This window comes from Pseudonaja textilis, chromosome 3 (assembly GCF_049901715.1).
Source record: "Pseudonaja textilis isolate UNSWEBS1 chromosome 3, rPseTex1.2, whole genome shotgun sequence".
Classification (NCBI taxonomy): domain Eukaryota; kingdom Metazoa; phylum Chordata; class Lepidosauria; order Squamata; family Elapidae; genus Pseudonaja; species Pseudonaja textilis.
In genome coordinates, this window is record NC_141992.1 from 154,138,004 (window position 1) to 154,160,855 (window position 22,852).

At 36.6% G+C, this 22,852-nt stretch overlaps 1 protein-coding gene across 7 annotated transcripts; it reads right to left on the reverse strand.

The window, feature by feature from the left end:
* Positions 1 to 53: 53 nt before the first annotated feature.
* Positions 54 to 19,696, reverse strand: ESCO1 (establishment of sister chromatid cohesion N-acetyltransferase 1). 7 transcript variants are annotated; one of them, XR_015743175.1, is made up of 13 exons: positions 19,389 to 19,569; positions 16,965 to 17,066; positions 14,892 to 16,876; positions 13,316 to 13,427; positions 11,909 to 11,972; positions 8,909 to 9,023; positions 7,127 to 7,258; positions 5,655 to 5,773; positions 4,428 to 4,488; positions 3,572 to 3,661; positions 2,675 to 2,815; positions 1,495 to 1,682; positions 54 to 965 (listed from the first exon to the last, which is right to left on the reverse strand). XR_015743175.1 is itself a non-coding variant. In XM_026699320.2 (12 exons), the coding sequence occupies exons 3-12, from the start codon at positions 16,872 to 16,874 to the stop codon at positions 794 to 796; spliced, it is 2,751 nt and encodes a 916-aa protein (XP_026555105.2). In that variant the 5' UTR covers positions 16,875 to 16,876; positions 16,965 to 17,066; positions 19,389 to 19,696; the 3' UTR covers positions 54 to 793. The 7 variants fall into 7 exon arrangements, 2 of the variants coding, with proteins under 2 accessions (XP_026555105.2, XP_026555103.2); XR_015743174.1 differs by having other exon boundaries at positions 4,370 to 4,488; XR_015743173.1 differs by lacking the exon at positions 5,655 to 5,773.
* Positions 19,697 to 22,852: the final 3,156 nt, after the last annotated feature.

Genomic DNA, 22,852 nt, shown 5'->3' on the forward strand with positions numbered 1-22,852 from the left:
TTACCAAAATGTAAATGTGACTATTAACACTCAAAATCATTATTACACCAGACCAGTGTTTCAATCAATTTTTAATAGTCAATAATATCAAAGACATTGCTTAAATACATTTATCATTAGTAGATTATTTAAAAGTTATCAAATGTTTTCTTTTGAAATCTACATTATATACACGTCAAGAAAGGCCACAGTAGTTTTTCATTATGTACACCCTCTGAAATAAGAGGGGTTTAGGCTAAAGTATCAAGTGAAGTCCACAAATTAAAGTATATACCAATTTGCTATTGCTAAAGTATAGTTGGAGGCATACTTTTGAAAAGGAGCAGACATCTTTCTTTTAAAATTATTTCCATTCAACATATATAGTGAGCCAACTATACTTTGATTAGACACTAGTTTTTATTGATCTTGAATACAGAATACTTTCACACTTCTAAATGTCTATGGAGATTGTCAGATTCACAACTCTACCAAATAGACAGACTTTCTCATTGCCTTGGTATACTATTACATTGTGAACTTCAAAATATACTTAAAAGGCGACCATAGTTCTTGCACTAATTGACAGTCCACTATGAACAAATTATTTGCTTCATGTAAACATGGCTAGTGTACTAGAGATAATACATATTTTTTATAAAAATATCTTTCAAAATTATTCTACTTCTGTGCTATTTACAGTTTTAATAAAATACAACCATCATCTTTTTGGTTGTTACTACTCCTGAGTTCACTGCTAATAAAAGTCCAAATCTGTTGGTCAACATCAAGCAACAGAGTTAATGATTTCTCATTACCTTTTATCATAAAGGTTATCACTTTGAGGCTGTTGTCCGCTGAGAAAATTATATACCAAAAATTGACTAGTACCAAAATATTGTGTTGCAAACAATTTTCCATCTGGAGTAGGGTCAGAAAAAGCAATTTCTTCTTTACTTAAATATGAGCCATATATAAAATTGTTTCTGATTAAAGACAAGAGAAAAAAAATCACTGTGACAAAATACAACTGGCACAGAAACTTTTTAAAAACATATACTTTCCACTGGGCAAATAATACCAATGAATCAAGGAGCTAACAAACATAAAAATACTGCCCCAAATACAAGGTATTTTAAAGCTTTTCAAAAGCCAGTATTCAGATGCTACCTAATCTTATCCTCCTCTTAAAATTATCACACTTCTGAAATAGTCACATCTGCTCCCATAATTAAAAGAGTTTCCAAATAACAAGTAGTGAACAATTTAACAATTCTTACTTTTGACTGGTTTACTTCCAATTGATTAAATAGTATATGGGGTATTTTACTACTCTAAGACAAAAGTAAAAGTTGAATACAGACTGTAGCCAATTATCTTAAGCAATAACAGTCAGGGGCAACCGCAGGAAGGGTGTTAGAAAATTTAAGATGCCATGTGAGCAACCCCTTTGCCCTTTTTTAAAGTAATGTAGGTGCCCCATAAATCGTTCATACAAATGCAAAAGGTCCTTACCTCAAGCATTCTAACATCCGAGAAGCAATTTTCTTCCGTCGCATCATGCTGAACACCCAAATGCGACTAATGCCACAGATGGCCGGCTCAGGAGTTGTTGAGCAGCACCAGGCCTTTTGCCTTTCAAAAGTAAGCATCTCATTTTCTGAACTAATATCTGGAATCTTTTCTTCAATAACTCTATACCCCTTGGGAAACAATAATTACAACAATTAGCATTCTTTATGATTGATCTTAATATTGTTAACATATTTGTAATAACGAATTCCTATTTTAACTATCTCCTTTCCAAATATGGTATTTATATCCAGTCATATTTGCTGAATAGCCCCACACAATATGGTCATTATAATATTACAATATAAATGGTATTTCATAGGAATGATTTATGTCAGCTGCTCCTAACATGCCTAAGGATGAAATGCCAACTGACCAGCTTCAGTTCATCGTGTCAGGTACTGAACAAAACCACTTTCCTTGGAATAGTTCTTTAGACACTACAAAAAAATTATCTTCAGTAGCCTTGCTATTTGAAACAAAAGAGATGGCTAGAAATATGGGAAAATCCACTTGCCACATGCACTTCCTTTTCCAACAGATAGTTGTGGAACTTTACACATCCCCTCTCCCATATAAGAAACATCTTTCTACAGTCACCACACAAGCAAATAGCTCAAAATGCAGAGCTGCTGAGAGACCTTTCTCCGATGGATGAAAAAGTATGGTAGGAAAAATCAGCACAAGGATTACAACGCAGCAAAAACTTGCTTCTTTTTGCAGCCATCTTCAAATCACAATGAATTTTGCATCAGTATTTGAGAGATTTACCAGTAGCACTAAGAATTAAAACACGACTGACTGCTATAGAACTTGGATTGCTGTTTTTTTCTGCAACCAAGTGCTGCACTGCAATTTTCGAATCACCTATCAGCTGAGAAGACATCTCTGATACATATTTCAAGTGGCTACTACAATAACTGCTCCCTTAAGAATTGATATTTCTTTTTATATTATTTTATCTCCCTCCACTTTTTCCATTTTACATTATAAACAAAAATGTCCTTATTTTAATGATGAACTTTTCACAGGAAATATTCTCAGAGGTTCCAACATTTTAAGTAAAAATATATGAACTTTCTAAGAAAAATGTAACAAGACAATAGTTATCCAGTTTACTCACCCATTGAATGTGTTCTGCAATTAAGCAGCCAATTACTTTTTTATCGTTAGAAATAAATAATAGAGTCTTAGTTCTGGAGCATGTTAGAGGAGCTTGTTGGAATCCCAGATCATTATCAACCATCTCTCTGATCTCATCAACCTGCCGAAGAAATAACATAAAAAGCCTTAGAATCAATGTATTCAAAATCATTTTTTTAAAGAACATATGCACACATAACGAGTACACATTCAAAAAGCATAAAAGTATTTTTGCGTAATTGTTCAAAACTCAATATAGATACATATTTAGAGTGCTTTGCTATGGAATTATATGGAATTTTACCTATTTGGGAAAGGAAAATCTTATTTAACCTATCTACTCACACAAACACAGAAAATGTACATAAAAGAAAAACAAAACCGCAATAATGAAACAAAATTTTAGAATGTACAATGCATACTTAAATATAACTAATTCAAATTATAGTAAAGTTCTATAAACAAGCTTAACACAATCATAGAGACACTAAATTTGTTCTACCCAAAATTTTTTGACATTCTTCATTCCAGTGATACAGTACACAATAACTAAGTTAAACTTGTCATGTCATGCAAACAATTCCATTTAAATCCACAAGGGAAAATGGTTTATTTCAACTGACAATTAAATTCATAGGCTTTACCAACACATCAATTTCGATATTCCCTTGTCATGCCAGTCTCATATTAGTAAGAACAGCAGCTGAAATAATCAAAGCATGGAAAGTCTTGTATGTATTTGGCAACTTCAGTGATCAGAAAATTTATTTGTAGGTATTTATTATCACATTCTTAACAATAACAAACCACTATAAAAAGTTTAGTAAAGCCTTCTCCTGTCCATTAAATAAAATACAGTTCAAGACATTTCACCTACCTTTCTCAGTGCATACTTGGGATCATCAGGAAGGACCATTATAATCTTACCATCAGGATACTCAGACAAAATTCTCTCTTTTTTCCACCCCTAAAAAGGAAAAATAAAACAATGCCCAGCTAAACACAAAGCTTTTATACTTTTAATGCATTGTTTACAATTATACTTTTAGCTTGTGTTAAATAATTCACACTTGCTTAGCAAACAAAAATCCTGACCTGATGGACTTGTCCATAAATATAGTCTGTATAACTCAAAAGCTCCCATAGAAAACTATGAAAATATTTTGCACTTTACAACTCTTTTAGGGCTAAGTGACCCTTTGGACAAAAGCTGGTTTTAGATACGTATGAGTTCAATGAAGCACATGCCCTCCATATTTGTTACATCATCCTAGGAAAAGGCAGCTGCTTTCAAGAGTTGTAGAGAGGTGCCGATCCAGCACTTAGTTGGATTCAAACATGAAGCATTGGGCAGCCCTAGTCTTTTCCACCAGAATACTTGTAAAATTCATCCATTAAGAATTGTTCATTCAGCAAATTTCCCCAAAATGGTCCAGAGCCTGTATGTGCAAGTAAGACTATGTATATATATATATACACTATGCAGCATTTCTTTAACACAGTTACCTCCACAAATATGTGTACATTTTGATAAGTGGCATGCAACAGACCTCCAGGAGGTTTTCAGTGAACTGAATGGCATGCAGTGGTTCAGTGGTTCAAAAGATGAAATCATTTATTGTGTCACTAATTATAACTAATAGTCACAAAAATGAGACTATAAATGAATAGCTACCTTCTAACACCCTAAAAGGGAAAGTTGCTACGCTGTGTGTATCTGAAGTTAAACATACTCAAAAATGAGGTAATTAACTCTTCTTCAGATCCACACTGATGGTGATAAATGATCAGTACCTGCATGAAAAAACAGAACAAAAAGCCACTTAAGTCTATTAAGACTTAATTTTATCCATAAATTAGAATTTATGTTGTTTGCAAAGGCTGCCTAAAGCGGTATTTATAGGAAGTCTAAAGAAAAGTACCATAACTAGACTAATAAATTCAAAAGCCTTACCTACATTCATTTTAAAAAAGGAAGAGAGAAAAAGAAAGCTCACTAAAAATTAAACAATTAATTATATTCCACTGAGACTTATATTTTCAGTGCCACATACTGTTATAACAATCATCCAAATAGTGATACTGTAGGAGAAGAAGAGGTAGAACCTGGGGTCAAAGAAGATTTAGCTTAAAGTTGCTTTACGTAGTCACAAACAGATTAAGTGCAACTCCTTTTGAATTCTGTTGACCCTTATTTAATGCCAAGATAGTACTAATTAGTTGTATAGATTCTTGTACATAGATAGGCATGATTAGTAATAAATCAGTTTAACTGGAACTTCACTTATGGTCTTGATCTTTTGAGGCTAACACAATAATTCAAATAAAGATTTTTCTGGTATCATTTGTGATAACTATTACATTTGATCATTTCATTTCATCAGATTTCTAAGCCCACCTATTCATAAAGTAAATCATTTTAATTTCAGAGTACCAAAATATTATTTTAACACCCTAAAAAAGTTATCTGGATGATACTTCCCTACCATTTATTTATTTAGAAAATATATATGTTACCCACTCCTTTAATGGCTTTAGGTGATTTACAAAAATATTGTAATAATAAAACTATCATTAAAACAAATATAAAACATTAAAAACTCAAGACAATAAAAGGCAAATAAATATTAATATTATAGCTGTCTCTTAGAGAATAAAGAAGGATTTAATTCAGCTCCAGTGGTAATTTATTCCAAAGCAATGGCCATATCATCCCTCCATAATTGACTTATAAGTTTGTCAATTTTTTTTCTTTTGTTTTATTCAATTAATTTAAAAAAGTAAAGGAAGAATTAACTGTTCATGTCAAATACATGTGCAATGGCAGCTACAGAATTAATTCACAGATAGCAATAGCACTAGCACTTAGACACCACTTTATAGTGCTTTACCGCCCTTTCTACGTGGTTTTACAGAGTCAGCATATTGCCTCCAACAATCTGGGTCCTCATTTTACCCACCTCGGAAGGATGGAAGGCTGAGTCAGCCTTGAGCCTGGTGGGATTTGAACAACTGATAGTCAGCAGAAGTGGTCTGCAGTACAGCACTCTAACCACTGTGCCACCGAGGCTCTAATGTTCTAAGAACGAGGGAAAATTATATGAGTACCTTGACATGAGCGTTGAATTTATGCTTATGGCATTACAATTTTTATGGTGTTTAAAGTATTTTACATAAATTGAGAATAATTTTAAGACATAAACATTAATTAAACTAAAAGAAATAAATGGCTGCAACAATAATTAATTGGGAATTGAGGTTTTCAAAAAAATTGAAACAGAATTTAACTTTTAAGTCAAATTATTATTTGTGATATAGTTCACAAAATTATACCACATAAAAGATTTAACTTATTTTCCATAAATCCACCCAGTTTGGTTATGTTTCAAAAGTTCAATTTCAGCTAGAAACAAACATTGCATACATTTGGATTGTAATGAAATATATATATTGTAATATGAAACTATGTAAGAAGCAAATTGTATTCTAGCTTCTGAGTTTTCTGTTTTGAATTCCAGCTTAGCAAAAATATTTTTAAAAATAGAAAAGGAATAAACTATATTAAACTGAAAAGCAAAAAGGTTAAAAAACTGATGCTCCAATTTCACCTTAAGCTCTGATCATTCAGTTATTCAAGCATTTGTTACCCTCCCACTACCACTGCTTTTCCAGGTGCTTTAAAACTCCTGCTCTCCAGAGCTTTCGTAATGTATTTCTTCCATGAGAAGGTAATAGTTTACAGGTAGGTCAATAAGATCATGAAAGGTAGTAAGTGCTTTTGTAAATCATTAAATCACCAGCTATATTTGAACCAGATAGTATTTGTGTGGTAGACTTTGGAAGCAGCCGGGAAAGTTCAGTTCAATTATCCTGGAGGTCTTATCAATATCAATGCAAGTTATGGAAGGTAACATATATGATAAAGAAAGCAGAGTTCTGGTACTCTGAATATAAATTGCAGGGCCATATAATGGTCAGTTCAACGATCTTGTATGAAATATGGCTTTTAAAAATAAATTGTGCAAAAGCATAAAATAATGCATGTGCAATAGGGCTATAGAGTGTTTTCAATTTGATTCCAAAAGTGCTTCAAAGCATGCTTTCTGCAGCTGCCACATAATTCCTGGAAAAGACACAGCTGTTTTAAAGGATGGCAGGCAGGTTTCCAAGTGCTTTTAAATACTTTTTGGATTTGAATTGAATCCAAAGCACCATACAGACCGTACTAGGTAACTCAGATGATATAATATTCACCCACTGAACAATTAGTTAGGAGAAATGTGGAAAAGTCTGTTTCATTACTTTATTTAAACTAACAAATAAAACATTTCTAAGTGGATTTGACTGCTGCTTTAAGTATAATTTTGGATAATCCACTGGGGCTATCTAAAATACTTTATGCTTTGGAGCAAAGGAAAAAAAATATTCTTACCACATATTTTACTGCACTTATAAACTGGTTATGGAAGAACAGATGCTGGGTTTCATCCTCAGGATTTGAAGCTGTATAAAGCATTCCACAAATATTACAGGAAATAGCTCCAAACCGTTTTTGTCCTGCATCCTATATATTAAAAGTTAAAACATAGCTCGTGAAACAAAACTTTCCTAACCAAATAATACAATTTACTGAACATAAATAGCTGCAAACCCATGTCATACACTATTAAAGTACTTTCAATATCAAGGATAGCAACTATGAAGAGCAATCAAAATACATTTGTTGGGATTTGAAGCAAACTAGGGCTATGGCAATATTTTCAGGCCTAATTCATCAGAAAAATAACATGATCTTTCCTGTCAATTAAAATATGTACAGTAAAATAGCACATTCTCCTATTATTTTCTGTTAGTCCAGGGAAATCAAGAACTGGGAAATCAATACAGATAGTCCTCAACTTAAAACAGTTTGTTTTGTTCAAAGTTACAACGGCACTGGAAAAAAGTGACATACAACTATTTTTCAGAGTTATGACCATTGCAGCATCCCCATGGTCATGTGACTTACATTCAGATGTTTGACAACTGGTTCATGTGATCACCTTTTGTGTCCTTTTGACAAGTAAAGTCAAAGCCACTTAACAATGGTATTACTAATTAAACAACTGCAGTGATTCATTTAACAAATATGGCAAGAAAGGTCATAAAATGAGGCAAAACTCACTTAACACATTTCTAACTTAGCAACATAAATTTTGGGGTTAATTGTGGTCGTTCATAACACTGCTTTCTCAATAACCAGATGTCATGAAGCCATCATATTCTGCTACTTATTTCTTTTTATAGGAAGGTTCCCTGTTCTAGAGAAGATTTCTGAACTCTGTCAACGTATTTCTATAAATTGCTTTTCAGACAGATATGCTTCATTGTGCTACGAGACATGAAGGGCCATGATGACTAATACCCAATGCAAACAAAAGTCTGTGGTCTTCCTTAGGAGACACTGGACTCTACTAATGGCCAGGTGAGAGTCAGTATAGCAAAGGTAGGATGTTTTTTAAAAAAACACGACAAAAAGATTGTACTAGTGAGGATAGACCTTTTTTTTCCCTTCCAAATTACATTTTGGGTCAGTTGGAAAAGGCTATTCAATTCGGATGAACCTACAACACGTAGTCCAAATCCAAGGACAGTAAATCATTCTATTGCTTTCTCTTTAAAGACTTCCAGTGTTACAGCATCCACAACTTCTGGAGGCAAGTTGTTCCACTGACTAATTGTTCTAACTGTCAGGAAGTTTCTCCTTAGTTCTAGATTGCTTCTCTCCTTGATAGTTTCCATCCATTGCATCTTGTCCTGCCCTCAGATGTTTTGGAGAATAGCTTGACTTTGGAGAATAGGTTGCCCTTTGTGGCAACCCCTGAGATACTGGAACACTGTTATCATATCACCCCACATCCTTCTTTTCATTTAAACTAAACATACCCAATTCCAGCAACCGTATTTTACATGTTTTAGCCTTCAGTCCAAGACAACGGATGGCCATATCTGCTGTACATCAAACACATATAATACATTTCTTCACCGCAATGAATAGAAAATTATACTATAACAAGAAACCTTTAAATTAGATTTAACCCATTTTCTACTTTCACCATAACAGAGAGAATATTTTTTCTACTTTATTAACATATTATACTTTATTAACTTATAAAAGCCTGACACACATTGAAGAATTGTAACAACCATTAACTTACCATACACAAATACTTACTATAATTAGCTGCTTATCGCCATCTTTTGCAGCTTCTTTTAATTTTTGAATATGTTCTTCAGATGTAAGAAAGCCACCACATTTTGTTGTTAATGGAATCTTTGGCACAGATGCCCTTTATGCATAAAAATAATTTGCAAAAGTTACTGTTTATGTGTCTATTTTAATAAAAATGTATTTCTCTTCCACACAATTCAACCGAATTAATATTAAATCTAAGCAGAACAGAGAGCAACGCAAGATACCTTAAGGTTCGGGAGGAAAGGCTATCAAAAATTTAGCTATGCTTCTGTCAAAAAAGTTACTCACATTTTACAGCAAGCAAAATTTGTAAACGAATAGGCCAATCCCTTTCTGCTTGATTGTCCACAACAAATAAAGTTTTTATTTAAGATGATCACAACCCTGTCTTATCATGCTAAGTTTTTTAAAAAATATTAAAGTGAACCTAATCTGTTGTTGAGACATGGTTTTTGCATGATGGTATGACATGCAATGGTATGCTCCTAGCAAAAGGGGGAAAAAAGACTACCTCCATATATTCTACCATCAATCCTTACTTCATAAATGGAAGCAATTACAGCTGGTCCTTACTTACAACAGTTCATTTAGTGATCGTCAAAGTTACAACAGCATGGAAAAAAGTGACTTATTTTTCAGATACAACTTTTGCAGCATCCCCATGATCATGGGATCCAAATTCAGATGCTTGGCAACTGGTTCATATTTATGACCGTTGCTGTGTCCCAAGGTCAACTAATCCCATTTTGTGATATTCTGACAAGCAAAGTCAACGGGGAAGCCAGATTCACTTAACAACCGGGTTACTAATTTATTGATTGCAGTGATTTACTTAACATCTGTGGCAAGAAAGTTCATAAAATAGGGCAAAACTCACTTAACAAATGTTTCACTTAACAACAGAAATTTCGGCCTCAGTTATGGTTGTAAGTTGAGGACTACCTGTATTTCACTTAAAGATCTATAAGATGGAAGTTGGAACTATGCCTTCTTTTTTCTTCAGGGTAGAGAGGGAAGACTTCCTGTTTGAACAATGATTCTGTTCCTGCTTCATTTCAGCATCAAAAAGGAGGACATATGGAGCAAATATAGATATTAAATATGCTCAAAAAGTAAAGTTTTTGATGCCTTATGAAGTGTCAGAAATTCTGCAGCCAAGACAGTTCTCTGGGTATTTCTGAGGGCAAGAGCTACCGTGCATCCTAGTCTATACCTGCCTTATGTTCAGTAGGATGGATTCCCTTCTGTACAACTTGTACAAGACAGGCAGAATCATACTGGTTAAAATGGCCTCTGATGTGATTGGACTTGTACTATGTAGGGCTTTTAGATAATAATTAATTGTCTGGATGGAACATTGGAGTGGCTGCAACATAGGTATCTCCTTCTGACATCCTGGCTGCCACAATCTGATGTAGCTTGGAGATTATTTTCAAAGATAACAATCATATGATGCATTGTAGCAGTGCAATCTCACAAGAACTAGAGTAGAAGTTACAACAGCCAAGTTTTTCCAGTTCAAGTAGGGCTGTAATTGGCACACTGTCTCCCTACCAGAGCTTCCACCTGCTTCTCCAGCAGGATCTGTGAATCCAAGAAGATCCCCTAGTCATAGATTTGCTCCTGCAGGGAAGCACAATCACTGGAACTTAAGTTTCTGGAACAGAGAGGTCAACCTCTAGGCCCGTGGCCCGGATCCAGCCCAAGGGGTGCTTAAATCTGGCCTGCGGAGCTGGCCTGGAAATATCAAGGGACCGACCAGCAGAGCCTCTGCCAGCTAAAATGGGCCACATGTGCTCCACCCAGCACCTCATTTATATCCTCCATGGCCTCCTGGAGCACTCTGCCGGCCAAAGATGGGCCAAAAACAAGCTGAAAATGGGCTGAAAATGGCCAAAAAACACAGCCCGTTTTCAGCTGGAGAGTGCTGCAGCCATGGAAGGCAAAAACAAGGCACAAGGGGGCTGTGTGCAGACCCCCCATGGCCCATTTTGGCTGGCAGGATGCCACAGGGGGCATCCGTTCCGCCACCTGCCACCCACCACGCAGAGGAAAACTACAGTGCTGATCCGGCCCTCAAAGAAATCCAGTTTGACACCCCTGTCCTAGAACATATATTTATACCAACAAATGACATCTTTTTTTTTTTTACCAGATTTAACCTTGCATCTGCCTTAGTTCAAGATTTTAATAGTATCCCTATCTTGGCCTTGATGGTTATACAACTGAATTATCAATAGTATACTGTGACAGATGACCTGTGGTTTGATGATTTTCCTCCCAGAACTGTCTGAAACAACTCCTTTTGGTACAAGCAGAGCTCCTGCACAGCAGCATTCAAAACATCTGCAGACAGTCCAGATGCTATTAGAATACCGAAGTATTCATATTTTGGCAGTCAGGGTCTGTTCTCAAATGGGTTTATACCATTATAGGGTTGTACTGAGTTTTGCTTTGTAGCATTGTTATACTAGGTTTTTTTTTTTCATCTGATTCATCTCTCTTAACTTCTCTAACAGGGAAGTGTTCAGGATCAGCAACGGGGAAGAGACCAACAGTCACATTTATCATCCCTTGCAACCATTATCTATGCTGCAGTCCTGCTGGGTCCACTAGGGTCTCTCTAAAATTGCAGCTAGCCTTTTTTCTGAACCTTGGCACCATGGCAGGTGAAGGATATGCAACTCAGAGCTCATTCAGGGTTACATCCCTAATTGTACCCAACCAGAGATGCCAGGTCTGTGTGTTTATTCACATTTCACAGAGATCTACCTCTATCAAGAGCAGCCTAAGATCAAGGTTATCTGGCCAGTTTTGCTCAGGGTATATCCTTAGGAAAGAGAATATTAAAGAAAGAATGTTAAGTCTGAGTTGATAATACTCAGATATGTCTTAACAACTGACTGGCAAATTTAGTACCTGTAAAAGATTGCAGCATAAAATGTAAGAAAATATAAAATATTTTTAAAAATACTGTACCTGCTCTCATTTATCTCAGAGGTTTTATTAGCAGGAGTCTGAACCAACTGTTTTCCAACTGGATCTATCAATAAATCAATATATTACTTCATTAGAATAAAATGTATGTAACTCTGGGTTAAACCATGGAGTCCTTGTGTTCCTGAGCTTGGATGTTTGTTTGAGACATCTGTAATCAAACAACCAAGCTCAAAGACAACCAAGGATTCCATATTACTTCATATTTATCAATGAATATATAATAGAAAACTACTTGGGGAGATAATTATCAAGTCAAGTTCTTCAAAACTTTTTTTCCTTCAGTTTTATATTACCTCAGAGTGCATAAGTTGAACAAATATAATGAAAGGCACACATTTTGTGTGATTTAGAGCTGCACAGGTTAAATAAATTATGAATTGTATCTTTAATGTAACAAACTATAGTTGCTTTATATTGTATACAAAAAGAATATACAAAAGGGCAATATTGGGCTTTAGGGTTTAATGAGTGTGATCTTTTTAGGTAACAGATTTCCTTACTTTCATTGACAACTATGAGCTGGCATTTTTAGGAGCAAGATGGACTGCTACACAAACCACAGCAATTATTCAGGGATTGACTCAGCTGTTATCTAGACCATGGCAATAAACCCTGTAGCTCAACACTGCCCAATAGATATCAGTTGTGAAAGCCAAACCATGATTCCATTTTAAAAAAAACCCTCAGTATTTCAGCGGGAAAGTGGAGCACACAATGTTTTTACTACTTTATAAACCACGTAACTATGTATAGTTCCAGCAGCAATTTAATGCCTGTATTATGTTAGAGTCACTGGGTCTAAATCTAGAATCCCATCTTATTTCTATTTAGTTTTTCTGATCTGTTTTCTTCTTGATGCTACATAAAAAAAACCCTAAGAACCGATTCACAAGTAGTGATTATTTTTCCAATCTGCAATAAAATTGGGTTCATACACCAAGTTGATCAATGATATGGTTTGTTACATTTTGACCTGTGTGTTGATATGAATTTAATTCATTTTGACACACCACAAAGTATTGAAAATATCATGATAAAACAAATTCTGGCTTATTGTTATGCATACTGTGGTCAATATGTTAGCGAATCAGTTGAATTTAATTTGCCAATGGTAAGATCAATTCAAAAAAAGCTGTAAGCGGCCTCACTTCGGCATTTTTATGATAAGTCTTATGGTCCACTATTAGGAATCCTCCAAGCACAAGTTACCCTTTTAATGGAAATAAAGTTGCATCTGATTACCCTTGTTTCCAAGTTCATATTCCATGATTATTTGGCCATATAAGTTTTTTTAATATATCATAGTACAAAAACTTGAATGTAAACTATAAATTACTTTATCCATAATTAAATATGCTTTAATATGAAATATAATTTGAAGTTTACCTTGAGGTTTGATTTCTGTTGTCTCTCTTTTTACTTGCTTCACTGATGTTTGTTCTGAAATTATTTTCACTGAAGTATTTTCTGGATACGTAGTGAACTCTAAATTGAAACTCTAAAGATATACATATAAGAACCATTTATTCAAACATACAACAGATCTTATCAATTCAAAAATTTACATTTTTGTTCCTGTTCACTTTAAGAAACTTCTACCATGTTTGCATAATTGAGATGTCTAGTTGAGACGCAATAAATTATAAGGACTGATGCAACAGTTGGGCTAGAGATAATTTATCTCGTGAGAATATTAATCAGTTTTCTTGAGTCTTTGTGCAAACGTATAAAGAATTTAGAAATTCTAAAACAGTACTTTCAATCTTCAAGGAATCTTAGCGTAGTGCAGAGCTTCTGATTCAAAGCAAAAAGGTGCTTTGAAGCATTCAGAAACATGCATTTGGATTCAATGTAAACTAAATGTCCCTTTCCTTAAGATCACACAGCATTGTAATGGGCATCTAAACAGGCCATGAAAAAAATGCAGCTGCTTTAAGAAGCTGCAGAAAACATGTTCACATTAGAAATCTTTCCTTCTTTGAAGCACCCTATAATCATACTGGTATAATTAGGTTTGCATATGCTACCTATGGTTTCATGAGGTATAATAAACGTGTAGTACATGCACAAACACTTTCAGAGATACCTCTAGCTTCCAACAAACTAGCAAAGAAAATCTCAAATCTAAAAAATAACTCAATTTATTGAACTTAGTGGTCTTTCCCATGATACTCAGTTACCTATATGAAAAAACATAGACAAAACATTTCAAACCATCTTTTTACAGTTAGCTTTTAGTAATGTATTGCCTCTTAGTGCTACCCTGCTCCTGACAGATCAAATGGAGTCAGGTGAGAAGTCTCACTCTCCCTTGCCAAAAGCCTGGGTGAAAAGCCAGGTCTTCACCCCTCTTCTGAACATCAGCAGGAGGGGGGAGGCATCTGGATCTTCCAAAGCGCAAGCACTGTTACAGAAAAGACACACTTCCAGGGTTCTACTCAATGATACTATTTAACTGAAGGAATCCAAAGCATGCCAACCCTGTAGGATGAAAGTGGTCAGATGGATACAAGGAGAGACAGGCAGTCCCTCTAGTAATCCGTCCTGATGCCATGTAAGGTTTTATAGACAGCAACCAGCACCTTAAATCACACTCAGAAGCAAGCTGCTTCCATGGGATGCAACCAGGTACAGTTCATGATGCAGAGGTGTTACATGGGCATACTAAGACATGCCCATCATTACTTATGCCACTCTATTCTGCATGTTTTGAAACTTCTGGGTTGTCTTCAAGTTCAGTCTCATGTATGTGTGTTGCAATAGTCAAGCTGCAAAGTTATTAGGACATGAGTGATAAATGATGTAATAAATGTTAAATGCATGATAGTGCATTTACGTTATTTTAGGTTAAACAGAATGCACTGCATTATACTCATCCTCAAAGTACATCATATTGCCCCATGAAACAAACTAATTCTGCAATAAAATACAAAATCATATTGTTATATTACAAAATAATTACCTTATCTGGTGTTGGCCCAGGACAATGCTTTGCCTCAGACAAACCATTCTCTATCTTCTGTAAAGTGGACTGTTCAGCATGTAGCATTCTATCTTTAATCTGGATTCCTTCAAAATCAGATGTACTTAACTTCTGTTCACGTATTGTGCTATCATTGTTTTCAGATAATTTCCTTTGAACTTCTGGAAGGTGTATTTCTACAGTTCTGGCTTGTTGTTCCTCAGGAGCATTACATTTTAAAACATCAAGCTTTGGAGTACTTGAGATACTATGGCTCACATGGTTGACTTTAGTTAATTTTATTTTGGTCCATTTAGAATTTTTGTTCATTGTGCTATGTCTGCCATTTACAGTACATTTGACAGACATCCCTTTTCTGCTGGGAAAAAATCGCTTACATTGAGAGTTCTGGTTAGTTTTCTCCTCATTTAATACTATATCCTGTGGCAATTCAAGCACTGGATTTTTTTCCTCCTCTTTTCCATAGTCAGGGTTAGGAGAAATTCTTTTTACCTCTACTGTATCTGATTCAATCTCGCCAGCAATTTCTTCACACAGTTCAAGAATGCTAATCTTTTTGGATTTTACCACATCTTCTTGTTGACAAACAGGTTCTACTGGCAAAACTCTATCTGCTTTTACACTGATTTTTCCATTTTTGTGCTTTGACTTTGCTTTGCTTACTATACTGCAAGCTGAATTTATAGGACAGGAAATTGTGTTGGCAACTTCCTTTTCAGATTCTTTATTATTTTCAAAATTATTTTTCAGTTCTCTTGGCTTATCTTGAGATGTAGTTGAATCACTGATTTCAGAATCCACTTCATGTTTTTGGGGGGAGAAACAACCCATTTTCTTATTATCTGATATTTTTCTTCCTTTAATTTGATCATTGTCTTCCACACACTTTCCTAATTTCTGGTGGGCTTGTTTCAATTTTTCATGTTTAAATTGTGGTACCAGCTTTTTCATCTGATTACATTGTTTTGTAACAGAAGCATGTGTTTCTTTAACTTTTCTGCTTCTCAAAGATATTGTAGAAACATCAGAGGACTGCTGCAATCTTGGCGATCTCCTAGTTTGATGCCCTTGTTTAACAATATGTTGTGACTTTGGGAGGTCCTGCACTGTGTCCTTCTGAGCTACTTTCTTAGTTTGTTTGACAGGTAATTGTTCTTGCCTAATTCTGACAGCTTTGGCAGAATCAGTGCCCACTGACTTTTTGCCTATCTTTCTATGGTCAGTATCAGACGGCTTTTCACCTGAAGTTTTAGTCCACCTTGCTTCACTGTTCTGAGAAACTGATTTTTTTAGAGACGGGGTTTTAGAATTCTGAACCTCTAAGTTACATTTTCTAGATTTTGTACTTCTTGTGGTATTTTCTTTGGTCGGTCGTGATTTCGAATGCAGGTTCTTATGACTTGTCTTACCACACCAGGCTGCATGTCTTTTACACCGAGCTTCAGTAGAACGTCTTTTAGAATTTACAGATGATTTATTCGCTTTCTTGTTTTCATAGGAAGTTTTATTTTTGACAATGTTGCATTTTCTCTTCCCCCTAGAACAGATTTTGGAAGAAGATTTTGAAAGATTCAGAGAATTAGCATGCTTTATTTTGGAAGATTTCAGAGATGTCTGTGCAGGACATAATTTACCTAAAGATGTTAAGGATGTCCTTTTCATGCACACCATTTTACATGCTCTCTTCTTTAACTCATTTAAAGTCTGTTTGGAGTTCCTTTGCGCTTGTTTATTTTGGGAAGATGGCAGAGAAGCTCTATTTATAAACTTATTGACAGCTGACCTGTTAGTTGGGGCAGAGAGTTGGGGCACTTCTTTCTTCGGCACTGCTTTATTTGATATGCATTTAGCATCCTGTAATTTTCTTTCTTTACTAGTAGAAACTGATTTATTACTTTTATCCAATTTCCGCCGCTTAGCAGAGGATTCTACCAGTACAGACTTCCTTTTCTGTGCTGCCATTTCTGAAAGAAAAGAATATTCAGTTATAACCACACTCTTGAAAAATATATTTTAAATGAGAAGCTTAACATGTTGACTAGGTTTACTCACAAGTACTGTTCAGTAAGCGAATTCTGCTTCAGTAGGAGTGTACTGATCTGTGAAAAATGCATTCCTTATGAATTTACATCCAAAGAGAGCATTTTATATATCCTATAAACACAGGAACAATAACGTATTAGTGGGAGTGCCACTAATTTTGATCACAGATGTCTAATTAAAAAAATATTTCATTGCAATTTTTAGGGCATGCAACATATACTTGGAAAACATCTGAACTGTGTGTCAGATTTCATCCTTTGATGTTCATATTGTTCTTTATCTTGCTTTTCCTACAATATTTTAATGTCAAGGAAGATTAAATTGCACATATCATGAAAAACCAGCATACTAACAGTTATGGTACATTAATGTATATCTAACATTATCAGGGCCATAAATCTACTTTTTTTTTATTTTACATCATCCTCTAATAAGGCATATGGGCCCAGAAATTATTTTTAAATTCTGTTAACTTTGTCGTTATATAAGATTTGAGGGAGGGAAATAAATAACTTTTCTTAGTCATTGTTCTTACTCAACAGCCACAAATAGAGTTTTAATATATTTGTGCTAAATGTTTTAAAAAAGAAATGTATACAATCCCTGAATGTTCTGTAAGTTTCTACTGTAATTTGGAAACTTTCAGTGCCAAGAAACAAAGATCTATGTGCATTTCCTTGTTATACATAAACTAAACAAACCTCAGAAATATCCCAATTATGGTGAGAAGAGACTCTAATTGTCTGACTGTCTTCCATTTTAAGCCTTAGAAACATATTTCTAATTTAAGCTTATTCTAAACTCCTTTGCTTGACTGTGACAGCAGTTGACTTGGATACTAAATCAACTATCACGGTTGCATCTATGAAAAGTCTTTTCATGATTAAGTACCTCACATAGGACATTATAAATATAACACACTTATTTCTCAACCTATTCTTTTTCCTAAGAAGTTCTAGCTGAAAGCCAGTCTTTATTTACCCATTTTGTTTTCAATTAATCCTGAAGCATATGGGTATAGGATTGAAGGAATGGAGGAAAATTTAAGACTTTGAAGTCAATAAAACTACTATGGTAAATGATTTGTTGATATAATGAGTAAGAATCTGGGAATAACTAATGCAACACATGTTGTAGAACTGACTACATCCCAATTTTGTGTATATTGGATAATAATCTAAGGTTATAAAGATGCTACCTACATTTTATACTGCCACTTTCTCAAGCTATATGCAGGTTCCACATATTTTACACTATGTAAATACCTAGAAAATTTAACCAGGTTACAGAACACATATTAACTCACACATTTATCACGGAGAATCAATAATACAATTTCAGTGTTCAGGCTTATTATCAGAGTAGAACAGTGCATATTACAGACAAAACAAAGCACAATCCCATGTCAGAGAAAATCACATTGTTTAGATCAAGGTAAGCAAGAACAGTTTGAAATCAACAACAATCCACTGTGGAAATTAGCTTCAAAAGCCTGCCTAAGATCTGCCTTAACCATCAAAATACTTGGTTTATTTTATTTTTTTTAAAGTCAGCTTGTGCCACCTCCACAAACCACAGGATAGGATAACACTTGAACTGCTTCCAGGGGACGGGAGAAGAGTCAGGAAGGATGCATTTCTAATGCTAGTGTCAAGTTAAACTATTTGGGGTTTGACTTAGCAGAATGTGCCCACCCACCACTCTGGCTGTAGCCATGGTTTTAACATAGCCTGTGAAAACAGGTTATTGGTGCAACAAGCTATGATTAAAAACAAGGACCACAGATTCACCTACAATCACATAAGAAAGCTGAGTAACGCACGCCTCAAAAACTTCTTCAGGTTGAAAGAATTCCTTTCTACCTCAGTTTAGGGACCCCTGAAGCTCTGCGGGGCCCCAAAGGGACTCCTTTACGGGTTTTCCTAATAAAAGCGGCATTTTACATAATATTGGGCTACGAGGAAAGGGGGAGGCCGAGCCGCCCCATCGCTTCTTCTCCTCCAGCCTCTCCAACAAAGGCAGGTTCCGACAGAAGGAAATATTTGGGGCTCACGGTTGGGACTGCGGGGTCCTTGGCGCTCTCTGAGCTTGGTGGTTTCCTCGCAGGCGGACCGGTGGCGTAACCTAGTTCGGTAATGAAGCGATGGCGAGAAAAACCACCAAGCTGCGAGAGCACCGAGGACCGCCCCCCGCCCCCGAAGGCGGGTTTCCTCACCGCCGAGGCCCTTCGATCCTTAGCCCCGCCGCTCCCAGGGCACTATGGACGGGCGAGGAAGAGCCACCGAGCCGGGCGCAGCAAGGCCTCCTCCTCTATCCCTGCCACTTTCCCCCTCCGCCCCTCTTCGTCCACTATAACGAGGACGGCGAACGAGCCCGGGCAGGAGCGGGGAGGAGAGAGAGAGAGAGAGAGAGAGAGCGGCTGGGCCGCCTCACCTGGCCAACGGACCACCCCCAGCAAAGGAGGCGGAGGAGCGCAAGGAACAAAAGTGGCCGGGAAGCGACCGTCTCAGCTTCCGCGTCAGCGCCGCCAACTCCCCATGTCACCCCGGCCCGGCACGAAAGGACGAGGAACGAGCCTTCGCATCCGGATTTGGGGCCGAGCCTGCAATTCGCTTCCGACATGGATTTCCGGTTGTCTGTTGCGGGTTTCAAGGTCTCCCATATGCGGGGGTGGAAAAAAAAAAGAAAAAAAGAGAGGCCGAGTGTTTTAAAGGCCGCAAACCTCTTACAAGTTCCGCCCCTCCGGCGTATTGGGAGGCGAGAGGCTGTTGCAGTTCCCTAAAGCAAGGGTCTCCAATCTTGGCTACTTTAAGCCTGGAGGACTTCAACTCCCAGAATTCCCAGCTTTGCTGGCTGGGGAATTCTGGGAGTTGAAGTCCTCCAGGCTTAAAGTAGCCAAGGTTGGAGAGCCCTGCCCTAAAGAACAAGTTTGCCTTGCACTTTTATGGCACTTTTGCTTTCATGCCAAGGACAAAGTGAGTTTAGAAAAGCAAAAAAGCAAACGGTGGGGAAAGGTTTCCACATAGAATCTATGTAGGTAGAGCCCTCAGTCTGGAATGCAAAAAAATCAAAATAAAAAATCAGACGACCGCTAGATGGCAAAAAAAGCATACAGAAAACTCGGATTACATCAAGTCGTCCAAATGTTCCCTGATCAAATTTCATGGCCGCCCTATTCATCATTTATGGAGCCGTCTCTGAATACTACCTAAAGTTTCACCTCGGAAAATAAATGAAAATGTCAAAAATGTGATGGCTTGCATTTGCAGTGTTCAACCAGCTCTGACAAGTTGCCTTCACTTTTACCAGTCTTAGTAAGACCAAACCTAGAGTACTGTATCCAGTTTTAGTCACCACATTAGAAAAAAGATCTTGAGACTCTAGAAAAAAGTACAGAGAAGAGCAACCAGGATGATTAGAGGACTGGAGACTGAAACATACGATGAACGGTTGCAGGAACTGGGAATGGCTAGTCTTGTGAAGAGAAGGACCAGGGGAGACAGGATAAGTCTTTCAATATTTTAGGGGCTGCCACACAGAGGAAGGGGTCAAGCTATTTTCTAAAGCACCTGAAGGCCAGACAAGGAATAATGGATGAAACCTGAACAAGGAGAGATTTAACCTGGAAATAAGGAGAAACTTTCTGACAGTGAGAACAATCATCCAATGGAACAGCTTGCCCTCTGAAGTTGTGGGAGTGCCATCACTTGAGACTTTCAAGAAGAGATTGGACTGCCATTTGTCAGAAAGGGTGTAGGGTCTCCTGCTTGGCAGAGGGTTGGACTAGATGACCAACAAGATCCCTTCTGATTATCTGTTATCCTACCAAATTTGCGAGGAAAAGTGGTTGGGAGTCGGGTGGCATATAGTTTTCACACATTGTCTGGTTTATAAGAGAAAGAAAAACAGATGAGTAAATATTTCTGTTATATAATTGATACTATAATGGAAGATATATGTTATAATAGGATTGATGTTATATTTGTTTATATATTATTGCATATTTGTTTATATATGATAATGAAGATGTTTATTTGTTTGTATGTTAACACCTTGGACACCTAGAGAGCACACTGCTTAACATAGAAAGGAAATGTATGATATAAAATAATAAAAAAATATTCCCTCACCGCAAAAACCATATTGTCAACATCATCCAGGAAATGTGACTAAGTTTGATGAACACATTCACACTTGTGACTGATTTCTTTCCTCTGTTCTTTGAGGAAATATTGGAATCTCGAGGATAGCGTTGTCATAAGATTAAAATACATTGCATCACACCTGTAAGCTACTAACAATAAAGAGCATCAAATTAAAGTTTACTAGTATATCTCTTACTATAAATTAATCAACATTTATATAATGTCCAATTTTATTTAAATCAATCCGCTTTATTTGTTTTACTACTTTACTGAAAGATCAACAGCGGCAACCATCACATTTTAAATTCGGCAAAAAATTCTTTTTCCAAAGTTCTGCACTGAGGAACCAGAAGTGTATCCGCGATCGCCTTTTTCTCTCGCTCTATACACCAACAAAGTTTCCGCCCAAGAACGCTTCCAGCTGACGCCTGACAGACTCGCTTGCCTCCTTAAATAAGAGTGACGTCAGAACCGGATTTCCGAGAAAGGCGTTGCGAAAGGTAGCTGTTGCACACGCGCAGTTGGTTAAAAGCGCCTGGAGCCGCTTGGAGAATCATGGAGTTCTTCAAAATGAGTTAATGCTTGTTCTGTTTATACTTTTTTTAAAGACAGGATTTTCTCTCTTACCGAGCATGCTCAGTTACTGCAGAATAGTTTAGCTTCCTGCTTCTGACTAACGTGACTTTTAAGCAAGGTGCGACCCCTGGTTTGCCGCATAGAAATGTTAAATTATGATACAATATGATGTAATATGATTGCAATGCCATACGGCTTTTATTTCAGAAAGCCTGTCCTTTAATTTTTTAAAAAAAAATACCTTTGTTTATTTTAGTTGCTTAACTTGTATGTACAACTGGTACTAATTAAGGCGGTCTTTCATGCGAAAAGTATGAAAATTGACTTGTCTTTTTCAAGTAAATTTACATGCAGTTCTCAGTTAATGACCATATGTTCGTCAACGCTTCGACATTATGATGGTTCTGAACAAGGATTTAACAGCCAGCCCCGAAGTTTTCTGCCTGTCCCGGCACTCCCGCAGTTATGTATTGCAATTTGGCAGCCATTTCACATTTGTGATGGTTGTGATGTCTCGCAATCTCATGATTGCCAATTTGCAACCTTTTCCTGCTGGCAGGGCAAGTTGCCGGTTGATTCAATAAGTCGCTCAGAGCCCTGTGCTTGGCAACTGCCACCCTGGCTCCTTCAGGCTCACATCGTGCTTCTCTGGCCACCCACATACCCTTCCCCACCCAGGAGCAGCTGCTTATCTATCTGCAAGCTGCCTAGGACTTGTGAATTCCTGACAGCTTCTCCATTTGTTTGTTGCAAGGAGTTCCTCACTTAACAACCCCCAAGTCTCACTTAAAAAGAGCATTGGGGAATGCCTGGATTTCTAATGGTAAGCCATATAGTCACTATTGTGCTTTATAGCTACTGTCATTAAGTGTGGTCATCTGTACAGGTATTCCTCATTTACTGATAATTCCCTTCATTGATTGTTCAAAGTAGCAGTAGTGCTGAACAAGTGATATGACTAGTCCTTGAAGTTCTTACTGTTGTGCCTCCATTGTCATATGATCCCAATTTGGGAGCTTGGCAACTGGCTCACACCTATGATAGATGCAATCATAGGATCACCGTTTGTGACCAAAAGTAGTCAGTGAGGAAACTAGCAAAGTAGGTTGCAAATTGCTTTCATAATCCACGGGGTACTTGTGTACAATTTGAGCTTCAATATTTTTTTTAGGATAT